A 17757-nucleotide genomic window follows, 5' to 3' on the forward strand; every position below is an offset into this window, starting at 1 on the left:
TGGCAGTAGCTCCTATGTAACTCGCCCAACTACTCGTGGCAGATCTTTGAATTACGCAGGCAATCCTCTGAGAGCAATCTGTAATCATTCTCGATTTGAGGCCTTTCTTCTTTTTCTTCTTGAAATATTTCATCATTTTTGATATCATTGGCCAGAGCAAAAAGGCTTTAAAACCAATTTTAACAAACAGAATAAACACGACGGGCAGTAGAAGCAATTTCCCCACGATTACTTTTAGAAAAGCTATTAGAGCCGCTGAAAACATAATTTTAGCAGCACTGCCCAATATGTTCGCAAAAGTTGACAATGTATCAGTTTTCGGACATGACACATAGTGCGGTGGGTCGGAATAGGTCTTGCGTATAGGTTCGGAATAATAATTCGATGCTCCAGTGAACAAATCCAGGAACGGCATGGGTGGTGAGTTCGATGGAGGCACCGTGCTCAAAGACTGGTCTTGAGCACGAACCCGCGACGCAACAAAAACAACAACGAGTACGACAAACATAGCTCACGGACTGTTCCGCTTCAAATAACTCCTCTAGTATAAAACCTCGCCCATGAAATTTGAATTTCAAGATATAATATGCGGGAACAGATAATTATCTCTGTATAATTTAAAGCAACGGTACAAGGGTCAGGTCATTTAGTTTATAGAACAAGTAATGAAAGTGTTATATTATGATATGATTGCTATATTTAGAGGACAACATTAAACAAAAGTACGACAACCTAAAGGTCTTAAAAGACCTTTTAAAGTTTATGTCATTAAAATATTAATTTGTCGTCTTATTTGAATGGCTTCGTTAAAACTAAGTTTTTGATTAATCAACCCACACTGTTTATACTTTTGTCCTTTGCTCCAAAATTAAGAAAAAATGGCGGGAATATTTGACAACAATAAAATGACATGACCATAGTGTCAAAAAAAACGATAACATCGAGTTGGTTGCGCGCCAAGCTAATACGAAAAGATCAGTTTATCAACGTATTTCTATAGATCGTAACTTAACAGGCATAAATGGTAATCTTAACTAGAAGCGCTTATAGAAAAACCTGTGAGAGCTTCGATAGTGATGTATCGCAAAAAAATACTATACCACCATGGTGCTCATCAGGTAAATTTTCCCAGCTTTCCAATTACTGAAAATGATAAAATTCTTTATTTTAAAGAAAGTGTTCCATAAACAACATTCTGCCACAGATTATATAATAGTTACTACGTAACAGATAAATCACTCCATACAAAAACGTCCATACCTACTGTTATAAGCACCTACAAGTTCCCAAACTACCTACAAATTCATAGCTGCATTAGAAAATGAAGCTTAAAAACTCCAGCGCTCGATTGTTATTTCAATGCGATAGCGCACAGTTCAGTGACCGCGACCGTGCCGACAGCGAGCGTAGGGTTGCCTCTTACAATTAAATAGGGAACAAAGTTACGCTTATTTGTAACTGAGTTCCCGAATCAATGGAGGTGCCCAACTACTTTTCGAGCACAGAACACGCAAGTATTCTATACTTACCTATTACCCCTGGCACAACACCGCTGACCGCTGATACATCCCTACTTACCCAATATTGGTTTCTGCGCAGCGATATATGCAATGTTCCAAGCCACCATTTAGTTGGACGAGAACTATACCTACTTATACTCGAAATATTTTTAGCTACAAAACTCGGTAATCATTGCATGTATAACTAAGTATAAGGTATAAGTATCTATAATTTAAGTATCTAAAGTCGCTTATTTTTAAAATGACAAAGAAGATAAGTATTTTTACTTATAAAAATAGATACCTATGTATGAATATACATAGGTATCTATATTTATAGCTATAAAATATTTCTAAATGCCTATACATATATAATAGGAAACCTTTATATTTTCCTAAAATAGTCACATATACACCTACACAAATCAAAATAGTTCTTCAGTTTATTAGATCATTTTAAAAACCAAATAAAAAATAGACAATAATGTTCACAAATAAAAATAATAAACATAAAACGCGCGCGTCGCGAGCGGCTGTCGAAAGCCCTGTGCCGCGTGGGGCTACCGGTAACCCAGCGAGCGGTAGGCATTTATCGCGCGCAAGTACGTCGAGTGACAGAGGCCTGATTCTGCTGACAGCTTATCGATATTTCGAAAATTGCTCATGCCACAAGTTTTAAACGATTAGCATTTGCATAGGTTGTTAAAAAGGTTAACCAATATAGGTAATCATCTGTTAATATAGATAAAGATTATATGAAAATGAAAACCAACATTAATTTTCATTATATTATGTGCGTAGGTGTATACTTTATCTGTGATATTTCGGTGTGATTGGTTGAGCAATGAACTAGGCCTACGTCTGTCTCTTCACATTGGCTCATTTAGTACTTACTTAGTCATAGACAGGTGTAAATGGATTTCCATAGTTCTAATGTGTAAAAATAACTTAATTCAGTATATACTCTATTAGGAAACTTCTATTACCTACAACCGCCTAGGTAGCCATTTACATCAAATATTTAACGTGGGTTGATGGGTAGTGATCCATCTAATATCGCGTTACTCTTAACGTACCTAATTAATAAATTTCCCTAAGGCTTTACCTTGTGACCTTAGAAATCGACGAAAATACTCCCAAGTTCGATGATCACGCACATTTAGTTATTAGAGCATTAACAATTCCAACGGTGAAAGTCCAATCAAGCATCGATTCAACGAGAAAATTGTGGTACTTACCTATCTACGTCCAAGTAGAAAAATTCAATTGAATATTGTCCTTGAGAAAAATATCAAGGACAGGATCGACTTGAGCTCCCACGAATAATATACTTTTCTTGAATAATGGAATACGGTTTCTATAGCCAGTGGCCTACTTTTTAATTTGTGGGCTACGTTTTACGTACTTACCTACCTACGCTATGAGACGGATGTACGTAGTTTTAAACCTGAAGTGATATCATTGATCTACTAACATTTAGAAAGTACCTCTAATTCATAAATATAGTACAAAAATCTGTCGTTCTTTTGTTAAATGATAGCTAGAAGCAAAACAACAAACGTTCTAATTAGAGCAGTCGCGAAACGGAGACGAAGCAGAAATCCTCACACAGCAATATTCGGTCTTCAGTTACCTAGCACAATATTTATCAAAGTTCAGCAGTTTGTTTACATTATCACAATATCGTAAGCAACAACATTGTGTTGGTAATGACAATTGGTGGATTTTGAAGGAATTTAATTTGTATTTTCGGATTTTACCATTAGAAATCAATGATTCCTGACGAATAGGGCGAAATTACGTAGGTTGCAGTTTTGTTTTATGTATTTTGCAAATCAGAAGATGACGAACATGCAATAGATAGAGAATCTGGTTTTCATATTTGTTTAACAATCCAGTGTATGATTATAGGTTGATAGTGGCATATTCTACGAAGTCAACCAACCCTGCTGCTAAAGTTTCTGGCTGACTGATCTTTTCGCTGTGACAACAGGCTAGGGTAAGGTAGGCTTTTACAACTGAAAGGATACAAGATTGTTGGTATCACAAAGAATATGTGTAGGTACTGGTATTCCGTAGTTGACAGTCTATTCAATAAACATCCAACAATGATAGTGTCACTTTTTAATGTACTTAGGTATAATCAGGTTTAGCGACTTTCATGATACAAATCAAAGATAAAAGGTGCAAGGTACAAAAAAAATGACCGAAAGCCTTCCTTTAAATGTATGAAAAGAGAGCTTGATTGATTGATGATGAGTCTCGCTTCATATGATCTCGTCAACGCTACATATACTTATGTAGGTGCTTACATAGACAGATTTAATCTCTTTTGCCTCAATCTCTTTCCAGTTACTATCACGATAGAAGGAGATGTACACATATGTATGTATGTGGCCAGTATGCACAAAAGTTTAGAGCGGCCATCTGTACGCAGGTAAAAATGTGCAAGATTTATTACACTAACAGTGATGGCTCGCATCCGCGCGGTCAGCATTTGGCGAGCAAACTTGTTCACATTTTATACAAATAAATACATGAATATTTGGGTAAAAGGTTAAAATTTTGCACATATTATACCTGTATATTTGCCTCAAATACAAAAGGTCATTTTTAATTCCATTTTCATGTTAATGAGATTAGTATGGTAATAAAGTCACATTGAGATATTTTGTTTCTGCCGCCCACATTTTTCAAGAAAGTTTCAGGATTTTCTCGTCAGTTTGCGATAAAAGAACGAAACGTAAGTAGGGAGGTACAGCCGCTACACACACGCTCAATGTTGCAAAATCCAGGACTCATACGGTAGTCGGGTTTCCTGCACAATAAAGGTACCTACCGTACGCATGTAAACACATCCACCCCTTTAAACTGAACTCCATTTAGTTACGCTCAACTCAGCTGAACCATACATACCTATACCTACCCAAACATGTGAAACAATATGGCTTTTTTGATGGTTTCTGCGCCCCAAGTTGACCTAAATGCCCAACAAAATTGAACTCATTTCCAGAGATTTTTCCTGTTACTGTATTATTTTCTTGTGTTCACAGCATTTCGTGGAGGCTTTGTTTGTTTTAGTCAATATTTATTTTTTACTATAGATATTTATATGTAGGACATTTATATAAAACAAGCAAATATTAGCTTTGTTGTTAAAATAAAACTTCTAAACCACTATCCACTATTTAATTTTCCACAACATTTCATGAAACATTTCACGTATGTACAAACAGCATAACAATGAAAGTTAACCAAATGTCAAACTTTTCCGTTGAACACTCAGTTAATGAAGTCCGTATTACTATAATCAGTGCTACCCAAAAACAGATTTATCTCGTCCGATTTCACTTCGTAATGCAATTGGAGCGTGCCACCTGCCTCTCCGAGCAGTGTAGCTCGGCTTGCACTAAATATCAGACGAATTATCTTTTACTGTCTAATTAAGGCCACTTTGGCTTGAAAACTACGAAATTCGAGGCAGAAAAACGCCACTGGGGAGTTTTATATTGCAAAGTTTTAGGCATGTACGCGTTTGTTTTATCTGAACTAATAGAAATAAAAAGTTATATTAAAAGTAGAAAGGAGATTATAAACTGCTTAACATTTTCTTATCATAAAAGCTTTGAAGTTGCTTATTTTCATAGAAATCTTATAAGAATGAACCCGTTATAGGCAGATATCTCTTTATAGAAGCTGTATGAATTCATTTAGTGGAAGCCTAATAAAATTCTTTTATTTAATAAAAAAACTTACAATGTAAAAGAAAAGATAAGAATAAACCTGGAGTCAGAGTGCTCTGTCAGCGCAAATTGCAAAAGCCAACGAAACGAAATAGGTCACCATGGCGCTTGCAGCCTTTGGACATAAAGTTATAGACTTTATTTTAAAGTTACATTGATAGTTTTTCATTCCAATATTAAACGCTTCGGTATAGGTGTCTAAGCAAACTTATTTTATCTAGGACTTGTATAAATGTAATTTTGCGTTTGCTAATGACAATGAAATATGTTAGGAGTTACCAAATATTCCACCCAATTACATAGGTATTTTTAGTTTTACTTACTTTAATAAAAAGTACACTCGCATAATTGTTATGCAAAACCGAGATCCCAAGGGATAAAGGGTGCTGATGACCACTATCCATACCTAAACGTCACATTAATTTATTAGGAAAGTTTTGATTAGGCTACGGGTTAACACGAAATGGGTCAACCGTATACATGATGCATGTATTCCATAGCCAGTTGAGGTACCATGTTTTAGTTAGGTACTACGGATAACATCGGTGCTAGATGATTTAACTTATATAATATATATTAAAACTTATAAGTATTAAATCACACAAACATTTTGAAAGATGTAGCTTCATTCAAAACTCAGGAGCATGATATTTTTCCCTTTTCACAAAAGTTGCTAAGGTACCATTTGGTAAATAATGTATAGCTAGCAAAGAAGACGGATCACAATCCATACAAAATTGCCCCACGTCCTATAACAATGTGACGTATCTCAAAAAAAAGATAAAAATGTTTAAAAATATATAGCATACTCTCTAATGCTTTTTTTTTACACCTTCATACGAAAAAAATGCTTTAAAAATTGTCCAGGCGCTGTTATGAAAACATCGTTCATAGGACTAATTATGGACTATTTTATTAAATAATTTTTTTGTTTGATAGGGTATACCTCATAGGTGGTCCCATAATCATCAGTTCAGGATCTGATGATGGAAACCCTGAGAAATCCAGGGCAACTTTTTAAAGTTGCAGGCATGCGCAGGATAAAAACTTGACTATAAGGTGTATGTCTTATAACAATATGCAACAGTGAAGGTTTGGAGCTGACCTGATGATGGAGACGAAAGAAGGTCGAGGGAACTCGACAACTGAATATGTAAACTACCTCGTGTTTGGGCTTATATTATTTGTATTGAATAAACCTTTGCAACAGCGAAGGTTTGGAGCTGATCCGATGATGGAGACCAGAGAAAGTCGAGGGAACTCTATAACTGAATATGTGAACTACCTCGTGTTTGGGCTTATATTATTAGTATCGATGAGAACTTTCCACTTTTGCGGAAAGTGACAAATGTGCTTGTCACTGAAAAACCAAAAAAAGAAAAAACTTTTTACAATAAAATAAAACCGACCCCCAAAAACACTGAAAACCAAAAAAAAAGCTATTCTTTGGAGCATCGGCTTAGGTACGTCCATTAGACACTGACTCTTGAGGTAGTTCACATATTCAGTTGTTGAGTTCCCTCAACTTTCTCTGGTCTCCATCATCGGATCAGTTCCAAACCTTCGCTGTTGCAAAGGTTTATTCAATACAAATAATATAAGCCCAAACACGAGGTAGTTTACATATTCAGTTGTCGAGTTCCCTCGACCTTATTTCGTCTCCATCATCAGGTCAGCTCCAAACCTTCACTGTTGCATATTGTTATAAGACATACACGTTATAGTCAAGTTTTTATCCTGCGCATGCCTGCAACTTTAAAAAGTTGCCCTGGATTTCTCAGGGTTTCCATCATCAGATCCTGACCTGATGATTATGGGACCACCTGTGAGGTATACCCTATCAAGAAAAAAATAATTTAATAAAATAGTCCATAAATAGTCCTATGAACGATGTTTTCATAACAGCGCCTGAACAATTTTTAAAGCATTTTTTTCGTATGAAGGTGTAAAAAAATAGGATTAGAGAGTATGCTACATTTTTTTAAACATTTTTATCTTTTTTTTGAGATACGTCACATTGTTATAGGTCGTGGGGCAATTTTGATCCATCTTCTTTCATTTTATTTGTACCTTTGCACTTTTCTCCGCCATTATTTCCCGAGCATAGTGGGAAGGTAGATACCTATATGACGGGACGGACTTGTTCATAAGAGGGCCCCACCTTATAGCTAGACCGTTGCAATCGTAAAATAAGTAATAAAACCGAACCAAATAGATCACTACATGTCTACTATAAAAGCAACCGATATCAACGTATTAGTAAATGTCAGCTCAATATGTTTTATACTATCGTAACATGTTTAGAACTTGGTGTTATAGGGGTCCAATTACTTTAGGAATAGTCGGAATGTTTCGTTCTATAAGTTTGACTAGTTTTAACGTTCGATACATTGTTGGCATTTTCAAAATTGATGTCTTTTAGTGTTTGTGAGATTTATTAGAAAATATTTACTGTGCAATTAATCATAGAGCTAAGCGGTGTTAGTCTGAATAATGTTGTATCAGCTCAAAAACTGGAATATTAAAAACACATTGGCACAGCAAATACTTTTAAAAACTAATATTGTTAATTCAACATAAACCACAGACGTCACATAACTGCAATTGCATACAAATCAAAAACACAGTGGCCTACTAACACCGCTCCATTTACCTTACATTTCCGCAGGAAAAGTTTACGAAAGAAGCAAACCTAAGAAACTTGCAACGCCGAAGTGGGAAATGCGATCCACGTATCCGTTACGAGCAAACATCTGGGAATATCTGTATGAAGATAACGTCGAACAAAAGTTCAGCTGCACCAATAAAAGAAGACATAGGAAATGTAAACAAAAGTCGGTCGAAAGCGATTCTTGCAGGAAAACAGCTGTCTGGTTGCTTTTGATATTTGGTGCTGTTACTGGAACTTTTGGTAAGTACTGAGTGTTGATTACAAACAAAAATGCACCTTATTATTTACTATCTGGTTACCGGTTTCCCCGGATCCAAATAAAAGTATCTTTTCTTAATTAATAGGATAGGTACTTATAAGATTCTTTACATCGGGCCATTTTCCTATTCCTGGGATTTACGCGTTCAACTAACGAACCAAGCGAATTCAACAAACTATTGCAAGTACATAGTTATTTATACATGGGCCAATAACCGTCTGCAATGAATCAATATAAGATAGTTCACATCTAGGTAATCGTTTCTTGATAAGTCTGCAAATTTAGATTTTCCGAGAACTATATTCATTGGAATTTTGACGAAATTTTAACCATATAACTGATTTAAAAAATCACGCTATAATTAACTCAGTTTCAGTATCTGTATGGAAAACTAACGCGAGCCGAGAAGACCTGACACCTACGGCGAAGATAATGTCGTTACGTAAGTAGCTAAGTAATCGTGTTCCTTGCGACGTTTAAGTCGATTACTTGTGTTACACCAGGAAATAAGTGCTTTTAGTGCAGTATATTTTCTTATACATGCTTACTGAAACCTTTTGCGTGAATAAGATTTGATGAGTTTTTTCAAATGGCCTATTGTCTTGTGGGTATCGAGTGGGGATTGAGAATCAACTAGTTTTAGATAGATAACTAGCGAAACAGAATATTATAGCTATGCCAAATATACCTTCAGGTACCTACTGTGCTCCAAAAATACACTGGAACTCAAAAAGTTTCAGGATCATAGTAAAAATAAAGCTGCAAAAGTAACATCGCGCCTGCATGATTGCATAATTTCATATCACTACAAATAAATGCTACTTACCAGCAAATGAACTTACGTAACAATATCGAATTTTGTAAATACTCAAACAGCGCGAGCAATAACGAATTCCATGTAAATTGCCTACCTATTAAAATTACTGGCCCCTACCTGCCATCCATCAAGTCTTATCGGTAGGTAATTAATGCATAGTAATAAAAGTTTTTAATATGTGTAAGCCTTAAAGTGAGTAGTGGGCACTAAGATTTACAATAGGCGCATCGAACTGGTTTTAAAGTCAGATACTAACATGCATTATCCCTCATCTACTTATGTATCTATAGGAGAAGACCCTCTATCTTGGAAGATAGTATGTACCAAAAAGTGTTCAGATAAATATTATTTTTCTTAGGTGTACTAAATAGGCACTTAGAAAACCCACTTAACTCTGATAACACACTATGTATCTCAGAAACGCTAAACCAGCTAAAAAGTTGCTTCATTTTACTAAGAAGACAAAGGCATTTGGTTGCCGTTATGGGGCATGGTTAGCCAATTTATTAGTCTGAGTGCTTACCGCAAAATTATGTTATGGCTATAAATATTTCTTCACATTCGCTGTGCCAAATGTCCTAGAGGAACATTCACAACTGAAACGATTTAATGCCAGTAGATTCTGTAAAGTAAACATGGCAATTTTTCTTTTTCAGCTGGTATGGACTCGTCTTCATCAGTCAGCTTCGAATGCTGCACCAGAATGAAGTATTTAGCCGAACGTCTCGCGAAATCTGAACAATACCTCAGGTAAATTATGAACTTTATATGAGTCTTTACCATAAAAGCCGAGCAAACATACTAACTACATATCGTATAATATGTGTAAGGATGTCTAAACATAATCGAACAAGGAAGTTGGAGCAAAGTCGCGGATATGAACTACTTCGTTTAAGTTTAATTTATCCTTGTGCGTTTGAAAGGGAACTCGACTTCCCACTCCTTTGAGTCCTACGGCTTCTACCAATATGTACCTACTTATGTACACGTCATATTCACGTTTGATACATATTGTACAAACTTTGATCGCCCATCGCTTTATTCCCAAAGATTATTAAGGATTCGGTAGGAAGTACACTGTTGAAAGGCTTTGAAGTTTAAATATCTGGCCTTGTATATAAGTAGTGTAAAGGTCAATGCCGATCTGGTTATTAACAAACTTTTTTAATTAGGCGATATTTATACCACACGCGATTATGAACATTTTTACCAGTCTCTATTTGTAGTTGATGGGGATTTCACTAGTTAACATACTCACTTCATTTCGGGAAAGCAATAAGACATATTAAATACACATACGTATTATAGGAGTATACGTATTGTATCTTTGCAGAAACACATTGCGATCACGGAACCTAATGTTGCCATCGCGCCCCAAGTCAGGTAACAGTTCACTAAATTTAATTTACTGCTAAAATGTAGCTTGTACTTACTCAATAAGCAACTCTACAAACTACGATACTGTCTTTGTCTAAATCCTAAATCACTACTATGGACCAATGGCGTCTTTTTAATGAAGCTTTCTAAATGAACTCATTCATTACTATGATGCAAATATCTACTAAGCTTACATCTACAGTTCGCTCTACAGACAGAATAGCTGATTTTACGAAAATCGCATAAACCTCGGTATATCGAGGGACCAAAGGCCTATTAGCTAAAACCGCCAGAATCGGAAATCTCATGCTAATAACGATGTGATGTACGGTCATCGACTGTATCTGTATCTACTATCTATCTAGAATGGTCCAACGAACAAAGATATGTATGTATGTGCCTATATCTGAGAGAATATATCGTAACCAATCTCAATATACAATTTCTAAGAATTTCATAAAGCAATAGAACAATTATTTAGAGAGAGTTAATATAGAAATTCTGCCTAATGCCTACGTACAAGTTATGTAAGAGCAAAAGATGCCTAGACTTGATTAATTAACATAGGTTCGTAGGTTGTTAGTCTGCGCAAAAGATTTGCAATCTACTCATAGTCTGAACTTTTGACTCTTGAACCTTCTTAAAAACTTTATAACATTAGTTCGTACTTATTATAAGGTGAGATAGCATAATTAGATAAGTAGGAGTACCCTTACCTTCAGTTTTCTAAATAGGTACAACATTTTCTGTAAATGCAGTATCTTGGTGAATTATCGTAAAGTTAGTTGTACAGTACCTAACTAAACTCCTTATAGTTTCGAGTACAAAATCCAAACTCAATGCAAGCGTATCGTCTTGAGTTCAACGCTATCCTTTGAACTAACGTGACCGATTGTCTGTAATCTAATCTCCAAGTTTCGTTCGTTTAGAACAAATGGCAACAGTTGCAGGGGCTAAGGACATTGATACTCGATACATAGAAGGTGCAACGGCGTCAAAGGGTGGTGACACAACGGAGTGGGGTGGAAGGGTAGCACTTTGGGGTGTCGTGCCTTTGTGGCGAGCTGCCCCATCGCCCGATACAGTGCTCGCTTTGCGAAGACCTACGCTGTCCGACTGTTGGCCTTTCATGTGAGTAGAATTTCAAAGATTAGAAGCAGATACTGGATACGTAGTTTGATCGTTTATTTTAGTTGCAAGCCTCTAGGGTCACGATAGGTATCGGAATTTGTAACTTTATTCTATTTATTTAGAAATATTTTCGTAAAACATATTATTAATATTTTGGACTTTGGAAAGATATCAAAATAAATGCTTTTTAGGGGTCTGAGCAGCATTATGGTCTATGAAATCGTATGGGCTCGCAATCTATTATTGCATCTACATGTGATGGAAGGATGTATGCCATCTAAGTACCTACTACCATTGTAGGTATTCATAAGTCAGCTCGTGTAATTAGTAGCTTCTTATCCCAAGTTCCGAGCCTGCGGCCACATCCAACAAAGTGGGGCCCACACATTAGCAACCCTCTTCTAATTTAGGTCTGCCTCCTGCAACTTACAAAACAATTATTTCCATACACAATCCCGGCAATCATTTTCAGTGGTTCGTACGGAGAAATAATAATACGGCTGCCACAATCGCAGAGGGTGCGTTACGTCACTGTTGAACATATTCACCCGGATACGGCCCGGAGTGCGCCCAAGCATTTCCTAATATACGTAAGTAGACAAACAGCTGAGATTACCGCTTTGAACTCCAATGCTAACAAACGTGATATCTATGTCAAAACCGCACTGAATAATTACGATTAATAATATCTCATGTTCTGCTGTTTGGTTATCTTGCTAATTACTATCTGACAAGTAGTTTTTCTATAATAAACTACAATCAGATAGTTAATAGATTTGTGGAAATGTATTTACGTATGCCTTAACTAGGTTTCTGTAACCACATGACGCCACATAAATGAGTAAGCTGCTTCAAACAGCCCCGCAATGGTATGGTACGACACTGCCACCGACTGAAAGCGCAAAAGCGCCCGTACATCGAGGGTTGGTAGTTGGTTATGTCATTCCTATTTATCCAGTACATATTACCAGGTAAAACGCTACAACAAGTCTGGTTTTCCATTTAACATTCATCGTCTTTTCTTTGCGCCTATTGTAACATAGGTGCTTATCACGCAAGTCTAGTAGTCTGTACCTATCTGACAAAATCTCTGTATGGAAATGTCTTGATTTGAAACTTCTCTCTTGAGTAAAATTGTTTTCTAGCAAGCGAATAGTAAGACAGTTACGTTAGATATCGCGTCAAGTGTTGGATATACGCTACATTATTCCTTACATACCTTGTTCCCGTCTTAGCGGAGATATGCGAACGCATGCAAATTCAGCTTTGGAATTTAATTCTGTAACTGTTTTTGACTTAACTGAAGGTAATTTATTTAGCTTGCAAGACTATACTGCAGCTATGATTTTTATATTCCTAAAGACCAACAGTATGTAGTTGCCCTTTAACCTTTTCTCTGAGATGGTCAAATTCTACTTTACTCACCAAAACGATCTGTAGTCTTTAAAGCGAGATAAGGCCTCATTTTCATTGATTGTAAGAGCTTGCAGCCGAGGTTCGGGAGATCCTGCTCAAGCATGCCATAAGGCTCGTATACTATTACGTCTCACTAGTGAATAATGCACATTTGGATTGTCATTTATTCTTCATTTGGAATCTATTTTAAAAGAGAAAGCAATGAGCAGACAGATAATCAACGCATTATGCACGGACATAAGACCACTAAGTTCCACATAATTGGACCTATAGAATATTAAGTAATCTGTGCTGTAGGTTCCTACATTTCTTAAAATTGTATTTTCAGGGTACCCTAGCAAACAACACTTGGCTGAAGATAGCAGACGGACAATACCGCGCTGAAGGCCCCGCGAAACAATACTACCCATTAGCCTACAGCTACGTTGAATGGACGAGCTTAGTATTCCGCGTGCTATCCAACCAGGGGAACAACAAATATACTTGTATTTATAGAATTCATTTGTATGGAAAAGTCGACAATAGTCTAGTTCCTTTTAATAAATTATAATAGGTTTTTGTAGTTTATTTTACCTGAATAGATTTCTTTATAATAGGTATCACTGAAGAAAAATATTCCAGCAACAGCATTACATTTTGTACCTCAATTATATTTTTGCTATTGATTATACTTTTATGACTGTCTACCTCCTAATAGGTTTACTTAGGTACCTACTTCTACTTATAATAACTGTTACACTAAATATTATAGCAAAGTCATTAGAGAAGGTCTACAACTAGAAGTAAGACTAAAGAGGAGTCTACAGATAGGAGTAGTAAATAAAAACAATAGCATTGGTTTTACGTTATATTAACCAAAGCAAACGCAACGTTTACGAAGCGCTCCAGTCCTGGGCAGAGCCTCCCCATGAGGGGGTGGGTGCGGGGGCCGCTGCCGGAGGGGCGGCGGTGGTACCCCACTCCTCTTGTACCTGCAAACAAACAAACGTCAGTAAACCACAGAAGATATGAAGATTCATCATGAAGAATGAGCAATGAGCACATCAGTAACCTCTTTGGTACACTACAGTTGTCACATAATTATACAGCTTACTGTACACTAGTCTAAGACGTCGTCTTAATTGGCAGCGATGGCGCGATGCGTTTTTCATCTCACGATCTCACTTGCGAGGTTCCGAGGTTCAAATAGGACACTCTGATGAAATCTGTATGTTTGAACTCATCGAACGACGAGAACGCTTCGTGTCATAGCACAATCGCTGTCAATTAGGACGACGTCTTAGATGAAAAACGCATCGCGCCGTCGCGCGATCGCTGCCAATTAGGACGACGCCTTACGGGTGTTTCCAAAATTCTATCTTTTGCTCATTAGAGAAACAATTTTGATACTAGGCGCAAAGGTACATGGAATGTCAAATACCTATCTCTTAAAAGCAAAACAGCAATTACATAGTATACTAGAATTGGCAGCTAGTTAGAGGTAAACTTAGCGGTCTGTAACTACTTTGTCCCTAATATTTTAATTCATAGCCAAACAACAGTCCCAGACTTGTTGGTTACTGGACTTTGGAGTTCATTATGAACTGTTCTCAATCACTATTCTATTTTCACTGGAAACCTAAGCAAACTGTTATTCTAAAAGTAGTAAACATACCTGAGCAGCCCAGTCTTCTTGCGCTGGGGGAGCTCCGAAGGACGCGGCCGGTGGTGGCGCGGCGTCTTCAGCCCATGAGGTGACAGGCTCAACTGACTCGTTCCAGTCCTCGTGCACGGGGGCGGGAACCTCCGGCTTCGGTGGTGGGGCAGCCTGGAGAACAGATAATCGTTTATTGTAGAACGGAATTGAGCTATAGTTAAGGCAATTGGTAATACGTAGTTTGTCAATAATAGTATTCTGCTCCTCTGCCATTTTTTATTAGCTCAATGTAAATGGAAAACAAAAGTACATTTAGTTGAAATTCAAAGTAGGTTTAAGATCATCAACTCCTGAGCCTTTTAAGCTAGGTATATTATGAAATTGGCTCAGTTTTCCTGTATGGACTATATTAAAGTAGGCTGAACATCAGGACATGCTTATTAGAGAAAAACAAAAGACTATCTTCAAAAAAAACAAACTGCAGCTACAAAATGACTATCAAGTGCAAAAAACCAGAACGAAGAATAATTTTAAAGCTATACTTACAACAACTTGCTCCTTGGCCTGCTGTTCCTCCTTCTCGCTCTCTTCAGGGTCGCGGTAGAAGAACAGGTCGACGACGACGTCCCAGCGCTGGTCGCGGGCGAGCACACCACGCAGTCTCAGCACCTCACGGGCCAACAGCCACCACATCAGACCAATGGAGTGAGATGACTGTAAAGAAAGAAAATTGTTAAGTAAATAAATGAAGTCAACAATGTATAATGAGAAAATTTTGTATCTTTAGTACTGCTGTTTAGAACGAACATGACTGTCAAGTAAACAAACCAAGCCAAAACTATGTAATGGAATATTTGTTCAATGTTTTTAAAAATTAAGATAACGACGCCTTAGAGTGAAAACCTCGTAAGTGCAAGAGATAACTTTTCAGGATAAGGATTGGTATTCGATATTTTTTATGATTATCTTCCAAGAAATGCAATAAAAAAATATTGAGAAAAAATGCATTTTTCAGGATAAGGATTAGTATTCCATATTTTTTACGATTATCTTCCAAGAATTGCAATAAAAAAATATTGAGAAAAATGCATTTCCGAGGTTTTCATTCTAAGACGACGATAAATAGATGGCCTGTAGGTGTTTGCTTCTCAATGTAGTCAAATGAAATACAGACTTCATCTCATTTTTTATTTGATGTGTTAAAGTGTTGTTATAACCTATTTCCATCTTTTCAAGGATATACCTAATGTTCAACAAATTCTACTCCTATGAGTTAGTACCTACTTGGTTGTCAATAAGTAGGTATTACTGAAGTTATTATGTTACACAACTCACCTTGGTGTTGCATGGGATGGCAATGTCGACGAAACGCAGGGGAGAGTCAGTGTTGCAGAGGGCAATGACTGGAATGTTGACGTAGGAAGCCTCAGTAATGGGCTGGTGGTCCTGGGCAGGGTCCAGCACGATCAGGAGACGTGGCTCACGGAACGCAGCTTGGATCTGTGAAAGAAAATTGATTATTAGAAGACTGTCATACAAAATGTGAAGTCTTGTGTGAGTTGCGAATAATCAGAATATCTTATAATCATTGCTGTCAGTGGTTCCTTAGTTTGTGTGTCATCATTTAGAGAATTTGTATTTGATAATGGCAATACTTATTGTTTCTATAAAAATCTCATGGACCAAGCTATTAACTACCTTTAGCTACTTTGAATCTGTGGAAACTAATGCACAGCAGATATATTCATCACTTAGTAGATAGAATCATTAAGATGCTTACCTGGTTAGTGAAGGCACCAGGAGTGAAACGTCCAGCAATGGGGGTAGCTCCGGTGTGTGCGGCGAACTTGAGCACAGCGCGCTGTCCGAAGGGACGAGACGAGATGACGAATACGTCGGCGGGGTTCTCGATAGCGACAACCGCGCGGGCAGCCAGCACCAGCTTCTCCCAAGTACGGCGCAGGTTGATTACGTGAGTGCCATCAGCGCGGCGCTTGTACACGTACGTTTCCATCTACAACACATTGTTATGATATTTTAGATCACGAAAATATTAAGTTTCAGGTTGTTAAGAGAGTTATTTGCTCAGTTGGGAGAATGGATCGTCAATATAATCAGACAAATAATATGGAACGGATTCTTGGCTCATCATGTTTGCATGTTATTTTCACTTTCTAGGTTATGTTTCGTATGTTAGTGAACCCACCTGGAAGTTGACATTTTCCGACCCAAGATGGGTCGTTGCCGCCAGCATCTTGGTGACATCCTCCTCGTTGAGGGCGAGTATGTCTAATCCTCCCGACATCGTTGCGTTTAAATGAGTTACGGCTAAACCTTAAACAAAAAATGTGATACCGCTAAAACATAAGACATAACCTACGGTATAATATTTACACCCCGCATATCAAAAATACTTTACATTTCGAATAAACGAAGTATTCCTCTTCAGCTTTATATAAATAGTATTGAGATTTTGTGAAAGATTTATTTTATAATTAAAGATTTAAGAGTTACTTACGCGTATAATGCCACTGGGAGGCGAAATGGAATGGACATAAAAGAACTGTCAAATTCTTGTGTCAGTGTTATCAACAAATTTTGACAGCTTTGTGCACCTACACATAACTTCATGGTTATTGCTGCTTCTTTCTACCAACTACGATACTGTAGAGTTGAAAAGAGACAAACAAAGTTCAGCCCAGTTTAGCCACGTTCCCACAGATTCACCACGAAAACAGATATAACAAAAAAGACAATGAGGTGGTGTAGTTGCCATTATGATAATTTTAAAGTTCATCTTTCTCTAGCTGTATGAATCTACGGATATATTGTATGATTGCATATTTCAATCTCATCCCGCGGCAAAGTAACTACCGCGCGGATCGATCGGTCATAAAGTCAAGGAACGCTTAGCGCGGTCGATCCGTGGATGGGTCATAATCATGTCTATGACGAGCTTCACCGTGTTTCAGAAGGCACGATAACTTGTTTAGTCCCGGCCTTCATTTGAATATCTTCGGCACTCGCAAGTTGACGCTAGTAGTCAGAACTTCTTTAAATGATGTCTGAGTATCTAAATATAAATTACAATAAGTATGTGTAATGTAATGTAAATGTTACTTGTACCGCTACGAATAGGAACCATGTAAATATTTTAATTTAAATCAAGCTAAGTAAAAAACTTGAAAAAAGGCTGTAAGTAAGTACT

The 17757-nt window shown here is 37.1% G+C and overlaps 2 protein-coding genes across 3 annotated transcripts; one reads left to right on the forward strand and one right to left on the reverse strand.

Annotated features, from left to right (window-relative positions):
- Positions 1-975: 975 nt before the first annotated feature.
- Positions 976-13646, forward strand: LOC110371323 (SUN domain-containing protein 5). The gene is made up of 8 exons (XM_064041638.1): positions 976-1118; positions 7911-8153; positions 8543-8614; positions 9646-9739; positions 10323-10367; positions 11282-11497; positions 11970-12087; positions 13242-13646. Exons 1-8 carry the CDS (start codon positions 1022-1024, stop codon positions 13461-13463), a joined length of 1107 nt encoding a protein of 368 aa, XP_063897708.1. The 5' UTR covers positions 976-1021; the 3' UTR covers positions 13464-13646.
- Positions 13647-13747: 101 nt separating this feature from the next.
- Positions 13748-17172, reverse strand: LOC135118549 (small ribosomal subunit protein uS2). Of its 2 annotated transcripts, XM_064040902.1 has the most exons (7): positions 17068-17172; positions 16756-16883; positions 16330-16563; positions 15885-16049; positions 15096-15263; positions 14568-14720; positions 13748-13884 (listed from the first exon to the last, which is right to left on the reverse strand). In XM_064040902.1, the coding sequence occupies exons 2-7, from the start codon at positions 16852-16854 to the stop codon at positions 13786-13788; spliced, it is 918 nt and encodes a 305-aa protein (XP_063896972.1). In that variant the 5' UTR covers positions 16855-16883; positions 17068-17172; the 3' UTR covers positions 13748-13785. The 2 variants fall into 2 exon arrangements, with proteins under 2 accessions (XP_063896972.1, XP_063896976.1); XM_064040906.1 differs by lacking the exon at positions 17068-17172 and having other exon boundaries at positions 16756-16901.
- Between the last annotated feature and the right edge of the window lie 585 nt (positions 17173-17757).

Source organism: Helicoverpa armigera, chromosome 2 (assembly GCF_030705265.1).
Source record: "Helicoverpa armigera isolate CAAS_96S chromosome 2, ASM3070526v1, whole genome shotgun sequence".
Taxonomy (NCBI): domain Eukaryota; kingdom Metazoa; phylum Arthropoda; class Insecta; order Lepidoptera; family Noctuidae; genus Helicoverpa; species Helicoverpa armigera.